General features: G+C 49.7%; 2 protein-coding genes across 2 annotated transcripts in view; one reads left to right on the top strand and one right to left on the bottom strand.

The window, feature by feature from the left end:
- The window catches only part of LOC139926416 (protein LSM12 homolog A-like), a 7728-nt gene extending 4074 nt beyond the window's left edge, over positions 1–3654 (bottom strand). The window contains exons 1-3 of the mRNA XM_071918160.2: positions 3630–3654; positions 2455–2622; positions 1–81 (exon numbers count right to left, since the gene is read on the bottom strand). The exon at positions 1–81 is cut by the window's left edge and continues 53 nt beyond it. Of these exons, the coding sequence (XP_071774261.2) occupies positions 1–81; positions 2455–2622; positions 3630–3639 (259 nt within the window). The 5' untranslated portion in view covers positions 3640–3654. The remainder of the gene's footprint in view (positions 82–2454; positions 2623–3629) is intronic.
- On the top strand, positions 2693–9781 carry pex12 (peroxisomal biogenesis factor 12). Its single transcript, XM_078282442.1, is given in 5 exon segments — positions 2693–2866; positions 4308–4429; positions 6236–6756; positions 8371–8527; positions 8529–9781. Coding segments are annotated over 4 exon segments (1032 nt in total). The 5' UTR covers positions 2693–2866; positions 4308–4309; the 3' UTR covers positions 8763–9781.
- Positions 9782–10535: the final 754 nt, after the last annotated feature.

Here is a 10535-nt window from a genome sequence, read left to right as displayed (position 1 = left end):
TGACGCTGACGTCAGAGACGAAGGCCAGGTTGACCAGGATGACATCACTGAGGTGGGACTGACCGCTGGAGGGGGGGCACTCTGGGGGGAGGGGGGTTAAGGAGCAACACACACACACACAGAGAGACCGTCCAATCAGACGGCCCGGTTCAAAGCCCACCCTGCTGAAGTTTTAGTTTTCCAAACTGTAAACTGGACGGATCCTCAGCAGATTAAAGTGGAGATGAAATGAAAAATGCCTTTTTAACCCTTTCAGATCACATCCCCGGTCATACTGTGCACCTATTTAACAATATATGCCAAAAAAAATACCAAAAATCAATTTCATTGTATTCTTATATCAAAATTCAATCATGTTTTCTTCCTGTAAAACAAAATATGCCGTGTGCTTACGTAAGCATGCCCGTAACTAATTTCAACCAATAATATCATGACATCCACCCATCAATCAATCTTCAACTTTTAGCGCACAGAGCTAAGAGGCTAAGATTCATTAGTTAGCTAGCTAGCAACAGCACGGTACTGCGGCGTGTCTTCGGGTGTTAGGACACGCCCACTTTTCAACGTTCAAATCAAATTCCTCCCAACGTTACGTCCCGCCTGTCCTTCCTGTTTCACTCGGAAATACGTCACGATACGGAAGTTAGATACTCTCCAAATGCCGTTTCATCTCCACTTTAATATGAAACATTAATAACAGCGGCAGAAACGTCCGTCTACGAGTGAGGTGTCCAACCTCCGGCCCGCGTCCCCCAACAGGACCTCACGGTGCAGAGCAGCTGAGACAGAGAGAGCGTGGAGGTCTGGAGGATCTGAACAGGCAGCACACTGCACCAGCACACCGCCTGTTTCTCTACAGGAACAACCGGCAGGTCTCTGTGCTGAATGGATGAATACTCAGAGGACCTAGTGCCACGAGGAGCGCCGCGGGGCCCCAGGGGTCACCCGGATAGAACGGGCTTTCCCATTCTAATCGACGCTCCCGGACGGTCGGAGCGGCGGCCGTTTTGGCGTGAACCCTCCTCGGTAGCGTGGGTCTAGCTTCGGTACAAACCGAGCGACGGCAGCAGCGGGACCGGCAGAGGAGGCGGTCGTGGTGTAGCAGCCAAAACACCACCGGAGACAGAGGAAAGGCCGTTCCAGGCCGGGTTCTAGGCCGGGAAAGAGTAATGGAAAACTGTTCGGTTACAGAGGACGAGTGCTCAGGTTCCCCAGACTCTGGACTGGACACTGGACATGTTGGATCAACAGACTTTCCTGTCACTGAAACAGTCTGCAGTCTGATCATCTGAGCCACAAGATGAACAGGGTCAAAGGTCAGCTGAGGGCGGCAGGAACCCAGTGACCAACACCCCGACCCAGAGGTCACACACACACACACACACACACACACCTAGGAAGTCAAGACACACAGCTAGTTGCAGGCCTTCCCTTTCGTCTCAGTGAGAAATACAAAAACATGAGTAACAACTACCAACTAACAAGACTCACTAACCATTATTAGTTGCAGCCAGACTTATGAATTAATCTAGTGACTTTTTTTTTTTTGATTAACACATTATTCAGGCTAATCTATAATAATGTCAAAAATAAAGACAAATGTCCATCTCAGTTCAGAGTCCAAAGTGACTCTCCAGGTTTCTTCCTCAGTCTGAGCAGCAGACAGAAACACAAAGGATTCATTTAATAAAGAGATGAAACGGAGAAAAGCAGCAAATCTAAGAAGCTGCAACCAGAAAATGTTTTGACTGATAAATGACTGAAACAGTTAAATCGACTGACTGTTTCCCATCCAGCATGATCTAATACTGACAAGCCATGAAACACAGCTGGATACAGGTGGCAGGTGTGCTGCAGGGCACGGGCCTGCAGACAGTCTACTGCAGACAGTCTGCTGGTTGCTATGACAACATCTTCACTGCTAATGAAGATGCTCTGTTCAGTTCTGACAGATCAGCTTCAGCAGCCGGGCCAACCCTCCCGCCGAGGACCGGTCCGGTTCACACAGACCAGCTCTCTCTGTGTGTGTGTGTGTGTGTGTGTGTGTGTGTGTGTGTGTGTGTGTAGAGTTAGCCTTCAGTTCTATAAAGAAACCTGCTCGAGGCTCCGCGGGCCCTCCGGTTAGCTTGCGGCGATGCTAACCGGCGGGCTAACTGAACTAGCAGGGTTGTCAGCACAGGTAACGGACACGGTACACTGCAGTGCCAACTCGCATCAGGCTAACGACAGCACCGTGTCAAACCACGCATGCCCAGTCACTCAGCAGAGATGTGGCAGTATGACACCGACAAGCCACGACGGTTATTACACACGAGTAAGCTAACGTTACCATGCTACACGGTTAGCTTCAGCGCCGAGGGAAGAACCGGTTAGCTAGTTAGCTAGTGTAGCTACCGTTAGCCTCCCCGGGCTCCCGGTCGCCTCGGAGACCGCGGGACACGGGCGGAAGGATACTGAGAGTGAGCATCCTGGCCGGCGGGTCGAAGGCCACCACCTCCCCGCGGAGCTGCTGGCCCAGGCAGGTCAGGCACGACACCTGGCTCCCGACGCTCAAACACTCCCCCGGTGCAGGAGCCGCCATCTTCTCCGCCAGGAAACCACAGCGGAGCGACCGGAACTTACCTACCTTTGCGTCACCACGTCGCAGAAAAGAAAACGTCAGGACCCGGAAGTGGAACGCTACTAGCAAGCGATCAATAACACAAGAGGAATGGCAAATTACACGTTTCTCCTGTGTATATCCCGTAATGTTCGGTCTAAATAAGGCTTTCTTAACTGGCCGTCTAGTGACCTTTGACCCTACCGTGGCGCAAGTTCAGCAGCAAAGCTAACCTCGACTTCTTCTGCAGGTAACAAGCGAGCAAAGGTGCGTACAGCCCCGATAACCGCCGTTCTCCCTGGCAGGGAGAGTGCGGCACGCCAAAGTCCATTCAAAAATCAGTTAGTTTAATGTTTCCTTGTATATCGGCACCTGCATACCTGACAGAACACGACGTAAGACATTTTGCAATTCGTTACGACTCTTCTGGAAAAGTCGGCATATAGATAATCCACGAAGCAGCACTGTATTTCATTAAAATCTCAACTTTTAGAATTGCCTCACCTTGCTTGCTACCGCCCTCCACCGTGTGTTTTGCTGGAGGAAGACTGTGGGAACAAGCGGACCAGGAAGCTGAAATTGTATTCTAGTTATAAACTTGATTTAACTTTAACAGGGTTTACAAAGTGCTTTACAGAAAACAAGGCATACAAGACAGACAGTACGAGGAAAGAAAGGTCGAAAACACGCTTAAAAAGAAGAAAAACAAAATAAAGTGCTGCTTGGTGGGTTACATCATGTGTGCCGAATTGAAGAGTGTCTCCTACATATTTGGAAAATGTCTTAAATCATGTTGTATGAGGTATGTATCTTTGTCTTTAAGCAAGACATATTAAAATGCCAGACTTTTGAATGGAGTCTGGTCTCTCCATACTAAAGTGATGTATTGCGGATAAAGTGTGACTAGTGGTAGCAACACTGAATTTAGCTGAACGGTGTTTATGCAAAGGAAACAAAACTCAACTAACTCGCATTTCAAAGAAAATCCTCCACGCGATATTTGACTAACCTCCACACTGCAGGTACTGACTGTTTTGCATATAGAACCCGCCGTGACATTTGTTTAAGTGAAGTTCATTAAATTAACTTCAGCTGCAGGACGGCCATGTTTGTTTATCATCTGTCTTGTGGGTTTGATTCCGACTAAATCGCACGTGGAAGCAACGCTGTTTAACGGCTGACTTGGAAGTCCCAGATGTCGGACTTTCCCACCGGCACCTGAACGCACCATTCAACAACAAAACAAACCTGAACATCCAAGATGTGGAAACACCAACACATTATGTTGATCATTGTACTGACGTCAGATACTTAAAGGGACGCTCCACCCAGTTAAAATGTTAATGTTCTTCTTCAGTCTCACTCTTCAGTTCTGCCTTCATCATCCAGCATCATTTTTAGTCATCATAGATTCGTTGTTGAGGTTAAAAACCAAACAGAGAGAGAGAGAGAGAGAGAGAGAGAGGCGTGTTGAGGTCGAGTTCTGATCACTCTGACGTGTGAAAGTCGTTTTTAATCCGAAGCAGAACGGAGAAATCAGCCGATAGAAACGACTTCAGATTCTCAGTTTCCTGTTGATTTTACACCAACAACTGAAACAAACATATTTTAGTTGCCAGTCCCTCTAAAAAGAAATGTGGAAGTTAACCTTGTAGCAGTGTCGTACTTTGGTTGTGTGTCAGTGTGTGTATGTGTTGTTTCCCAGCAGGCATGGCGGAGGCCGGCGCCCACCTGACCGCGGCGGCGGACGAGCGTCCGTCCATCTTCGAGCTGCTGGCCCAGGAGTCTCTGATGGAGGCGGTCCGCCCGGCGCTGAGGCACGCCGCCAAGGTGTGTCCTCAGGTTCTGTCAGTAATGTGCAGTGTGTCCTCAGGTTCTGTCAGTAATGTGCAGTGTGTCCTCAGGTTCTGTCAGTAATGAGCAGTGTGTCCTCAGGTTCTGTCAGTAATGTGCAGTGTGTCCTCAGGTTCTGTCAGTAATGAGCAGTGTGTCCTCAGGTTCTGTCAGTAATGTGCAGTGTGTCCTCAGGTTCTGTCAGTAATGTGCAGTGTGTCCTCAGGTTCTGTCAGTAATGTGCAGTGTGTCCTCAGGTTCTGTCAGTAATGTGCAGTGTGTCCTCAGGTTCTGTCAGTAATGAGCAGTGTGTCCTCAGGTTCTGTCAGTAATGTGCAGTGTGTCCTCAGGTTCTGTCAGTAATGTGCAGTGTGTCCTCAGGTTCTGTCAGTAATGTGCAGTGTGTCCTCAGGTTCTGTCAGTAATGTGCAGTGTGTCCTCAGGTTCTGTCAGTAATGTGCAGTGTGTCCTCAGGTTCTGTCAGTAATGAGCAGTGTGTCCTCAGGTTCTCTCAGGTTCTGTCAGTAATGTGCAGTGTGTCCTCAGGTTCTGTCAGTAATGTGCAGTGTGTCCTCAGGTTCTGTCAGTAATGTGCAGTGTGTCCTCAGGTTCTCTCAGGTTCTGTCAGTAATGAGCAGTGTGTCCTCAGGTTCTCTCAGGTTCTGTCAGTAATGTGCAGTGTGTCCTCAGGTTCTGTCAGTAATGTGCAGTGTGTCCTCAGGTTCTGTCAGTAATGAGCAGTGTGTCCTCAGGTTCTCTCAGGTTCTGTCAGTAATGTGCAGTGTGTCCTCAGGTTCTGTCAGTAATGAGCAGTGTGTCCTCAGGTTCTGTCAGTAATGTGCAGTGTGTCCTCAGGTTCTGTCAGTAATGTGCAGTGTGTCCTCAGGTTCTGTCAGTAATGTGCAGTGTGTCCTCAGGTTCTGTCAGTAATGAGCAGTGTGTCCTCAGGTTCTCTCAGGTTCTGTCAGTAATGAGCAGTGTGTCCTCAGGTTCTGTCAGTAATGTGCAGTGTGTCCTCAGGTTCTGTCAGTAATGTGCAGTGTGTCCTCAGGTTCTGTCAGTAATGAGCAGTGTGTCCTCAGGTTCTCTCAGTAATGAGCAGTGTGTCCTCAGGTTCTCTCAGTAATGAGCAGTGTGTCCTCAGGTTCTCTCAGGTTCTGTCAGTAATGAGCAGTGTGTCCTCAGGTTCTCTCAGTAATGTGCAGTGTGTCCTCAGGTTCTCTCAGTAATGAGCAGTGTGTCCTCAGGTTCTCTCAGGTTCTGTCAGTAATGTGCAGTGTGTCCTCAGGTTCTCTCAGGTTCTCTCAGTAATGTGCAGTGTGTCCTCAGGTTCTCTCAGTAATGAGCAGTGTGTCCTCAGGTTCTCTCAGGTTCTGTCAGTAATGTGCAGTGTGTCCTCAGGTTCTCTCAGGTTCTCTCAGTAATGAGCAGTGTGTCCTCAGGTTCTGTCAGTAATGTGCAGTGTGTCCTCAGGTTCTGTCAGTAATGTGCAGTGTGTCCTCAGGTTCTGTCAGTAATGAGCAGTGTGTCCTCAGGTTCTCTCAGTAATGTGCAGTGTGTCCTCAGGTTCTGTCAGTAATGTGCAGTGTGTCCTCAGGTTCTGTCAGTAATGAGCAGTGTGTCCTCAGGTTCTCTCAGGTTCTGTCAGTAATGTGCAGTGTGTCCTCAGGTTCTGTCAGTAATGTGCAGTGTGTCCTCAGGTTCTGTCAGGTTCTGTCAGTAATGTGCAGTGTGTCCTCAGGTTCTGTCAGTAATGAGCAGTGTGTCCTCAGGTTCTGTCAGTAATGAGCAGTGTGTCCTCAGGTTCTGGCGGAGTCTCACCCGTCTCAGTTCGGCTTCCTGTGGCGAAGGTTTGATGAAGTCTACCTGCTGCTGGACTTCCTGCTGCAGAGCCACTTCCTGTCTCGCCGCTCCGCCTCCTTCTCGGAGAACTTCTACGGCCTGAAGAGAGTCTCCTCCTCGGGGTCGGGGCCGGACGGGACGTGGCGGCGGCGCTCTCTTCTTCTCCTGTGCCTGGCGCCGTACCTGCGGGCGCGGCTGGAGGCGGCGCTGGCCCGCCAGCGGGACGAGGACGACTTCTCCATCCGGCTGGCGCGGAGCCGGGGCCAGCGGCTGGGCCGGGCGGCGGCGGCGGCGTACCCGCTCCTCGCCTCCGCCGGCCGGGCCTGGGCCTTCTGCCAGCGGCTGCTCTACGTGTTCGGACTCGCCGCGTCCCATAATCCTCTGCTGTGGCTGGCCGGGGTCCGACTGGCCCGACTCACTGCTGCGGACATCAGAGACATGGAGCTGAAAACCCCCAGAACTGGCAACCCAGCCGACTCCAGGTAGACCTGTCTGTCTGTCTGTCTCTCTGTCTGTCTCTCTGTCTGTCCGCCTGTCTGTCTGTCTCTCTGTCTCTCTGTCTCTCTGTCTGTCTGTCTCTCTCTCTGTCTGTCTCTCTCTCTGTCTGTCTCTCTGTCTGTCTCTCTGTCTCTCTGTCTGTCTGTATGAAGAAAGTTCCAGAGTGTTTTCAGTATCAACCAGTTAAAGGTTCCAGCCCGCTGCATGAAAACCCTTAAGCTAAAGAAAACACTAAGGAATTGATTTAAGGTTCCCCTGAGTGCGAATGTGTTGCATGAAAACGCAACGCCAAGGGTTTCTAACATAATAACTAAGTATTTACCCTCAAACTACTTAAGTATTCCCTTAAGTTCCGTTACACGTGGCAACAAACTCCCAGCGTCTAGCTGCTGCTGTCCCGAGAAACACAACGCTCACTCTGAGTTTTCTGAGGAAGAGGAGATTCTGAGATGTGTTATTCGTGAAAGGGATAAACCCGTGGAAAATATCCGCATCACCGGAACCTCGAGCCGGACCCGCGGGCCGCACCGTCCCGGTCCCGCTGATGTGCGTTTCTTTTCTTGTTTGGTATTTCTTCACACTTCCTCCACCGTCTGTTCGTCAGTCCCTCCACGATTTCTCTGAGTTTTTTTGTGATTATTGCGGCCAAAAATGCTTGATTTTGCTGCGGCTTTTCTCAAAAATTGCGATACAATTTGTGAGGTTTTATGTGCTCTTTCTGCGGTAAAATTGCGGGAATTGGGAAAAATTGCAAGCAAAGGAATTTTTTTTTTTTCTCTCTCTCTCTGTCTCACTCACTCACTCACACACACACACACACACACACACACACACACACACACACTCACACACACAGCCTCCCCCTATTCTCTCCCACTCTCTGTTTAAGCTATTAACTCTTCCAAGAGCTTGAATTTTGCACTCACCTCGATTCTTGCTGCTTTTGTTTTGTTTTGCACGGTCTGTGGCAGTAATGTTTGTTGGCAGGTGAGCTTTGTTCATCTTCCACCTGAATGCGCGCTGCGATGACGTCAGTTACCACGACAACGAATGCGACAATTGGTCCAAATCACAAGCGGTCTGTTGATTTGGCCGTTTAATGCGGAAAAGTTGCGGCAATTCTGCAAAACTGCAAGCTCTCGCAAATATTGCGGAGATTTCTTGAATTTGCGTTAATTATTGCGATCGCAAAATCGCAAGTTCCTGGAGGGACGGACTGGCTAACAGCAAGATTTCTTGAATCCGTTTTGTCTGCTGGATGTGAGTTCCACACTCCTCTGTCCAGTCAGGTTTTCATTTCCTTCAGCTGTTATTGACATTATTTTCCATTTTTAGACAACAAAAATACTCATAACGCTATCTTAACGCTAAACGAAAATCAGTTGGTGCACAGGTGAAAGATATTGTTACCATGACAACACGTGTACGCCAAGCTGTGTTATGACAAGCTATGGTGAAAGGCTTCGTGTAAAAGCTTAGGGAGGGGGTTAGATAAGAAGTTTGTTGTGACTTAATGCTTTTCATGCAGCCGGGCGCTGACCTTTCACTTGTTGACCCACCGCCCACAGTAACATGTTCTTCTTCTGTGGTGTTCGCAGCCTGGCGCGGCGGGCGTGGCGGTTGGCGGCGGGGGCGGCGGGGGGCGTGGCCGTGTCGCTCTCCACCTCCCTCTCCCTGGGCGTCTTCTTCCTGCAGTTCCTGGAGTGGTGGTACTCCTCCGACAACCGGAGCGCCGCCAAGAGTCTGACCTCAGCCGCCCGCGCCGCCGCCGCCGCTCCACCTGCGGGAGCGCCGGGCGTCCGGCGGGTCCGACGGGAAGTGCCCGCTGTGCCGGAGGCTCCGCACCAACGCCACGGCGCTCTCCACCTCCGGCTTCGTCTTCTGTTACCGCTGCATTTATGTGTATGTGAAAGACAAGCAGCGCTGCCCGCTCACCGGCTTCCCGTCCCAGCTGCAGCACCTCATCAAGATCTACGCTCCGGACAGCTAGACGGGCGCAGGCGGGGTCACCTGACAGCTAGACGGGCGCAGGCGGGGTCACCTGACAGCTAGACGGGCGGAGGCGGGGTCACCGGACAGCTAGACGGGCGGAGGCGGGGTCACCGGACAGCTAGACGGGCGGAGGCGGGGTCACCTGACAGCTAGACGGGCGCAGGCGGGGTCACCTGACAGCTAGACGGGCGCAGGCGGGGTCACCTGACAGCTAGACGGGCGCAGGCGGGGTCACCGGACAGCTAGACGGACTTTCTGGACTTTTGGACCCTGGGTCCAACATTGTCAGTAACAGTGCCCGCCTCAGGCCGCCACTCTGTGAGCAAAATGTGTGACGCGCCTGATCACATTCTGACATGAGATGCTAATGTGTGGAATTTGTTTAGTTTGAACAGGAAACGTGTCACACCCCCGACAGCCAATCAGGAACAACCGGCTCAGTGTGTGTGGAGCCGTGCGGCGCCCCCTGCGGGCGGCTCGGTGTCGGTGTCGCAGCGGGACGGCTCCTCGCTGCTTTCTAACCGTTTGTTCTAGAGCAGAGAGAGAGAGAGAGAGAGAGAGAGAGAGAGAGAGAGAGAGAGAGAGAGAGAGAGAGAGAGAGAGAGAGAGAGAGAGAGAGAGAGAGAGAGAGAGAGAGAGAGAGAGAGAGAGAGAGAGAGAGAGAGAGAGAGTCCGGTGAGACCAGAGTCCGGTGAGACCAGAGTGAGTGTCCGGTGAGACCAGAGTCCGGTGAGACCAGAGTGAGTGTCCGGTGAGACCAGAGTGTCCGGTGAGACCAGAGTGAGTGTCCGGTGAGACCAGAGTGTCCGGTGAGACCAGAGTGAGTGTCCGGTGAGACCAGAGTCCGGTGAGACCAGAGTCCGGTGAGACCAGAGTGAGTGTCCGGTGAGACCAGAGTCCGGTGAGACCAGAGTCCGGTGAGACCAGAGAAAGTGAATCTCCCACAGTGAGACGCAGTTTCACGTGTATTTTTTGATCATTCTATTTTCTTTTCTGAAACCAAAATAAAAAAATTAAAAACAAATGTTAATTTGATTTTCATTTCAAAACCCAAAAATGGAAATGCAAAGCATGTTTTGTTTTCCTGGTCGGAAACAGCAGATACATTCAGAAAGTTTCTTTTTCTCCTCTGTACAACAGAATATAAAATAGAAAGAAAACAAAAACAAAAAAGCGTGTTTATTCTTATTCTGAAACCTCAACAAAGAAAGTCATCAGAAAGTGTTTTTTTAACCTAATGTGGAATATTTCGTGTTGGAAATGTCCAGCAGGTCTGCTCACTGACACTGATGAGAAATAACTGAATTATTATTACAGAATAATAATCTGAACGCTGCTCTGAGATGGAAGTTCAATTTTAAATTGGTTTCTGAACTACGGAAGCCCGTTGAGGACATGTATCCGTTCATTTTTTTACGCTGTTTTCCAGTAATAAGTCAATTTTCTTTGTTTTTTTTGAGATATCGAGTTTATGTCGTTATTTCGAGATAACACATTTTGTTTTCTAAACTTTTCTGGAGATCATTTTCTGCATGGAACTAAAATCCTAAAGGAAAGCAGATTATTCAAAACCCAAATGTGTCAGCTGGCCTGTTAGAGTTCAGGATGTTCAGTCAGCAGCATTAATGAATGAATGAATGAATGAATGATCTCAGGAAAACAAAGGTTTGTTTTCTTGATTTCTCGAGAAAACAAAGTGAAATTAACTCGCTATCACAGGAAACTGCCGTAAATAAAATCCATATATAGTATATATATAAAGTAAATATAT

This window comes from Centroberyx gerrardi, unplaced genomic scaffold (genome assembly GCF_048128805.1).
Source record: "Centroberyx gerrardi isolate f3 unplaced genomic scaffold, fCenGer3.hap1.cur.20231027 Scaffold_483, whole genome shotgun sequence".
Taxonomy (NCBI): Eukaryota; Metazoa; Chordata; class Actinopteri; order Beryciformes; family Berycidae; genus Centroberyx; species Centroberyx gerrardi.
This window is presented reverse-complemented; position numbering and strand designations above follow the sequence as displayed.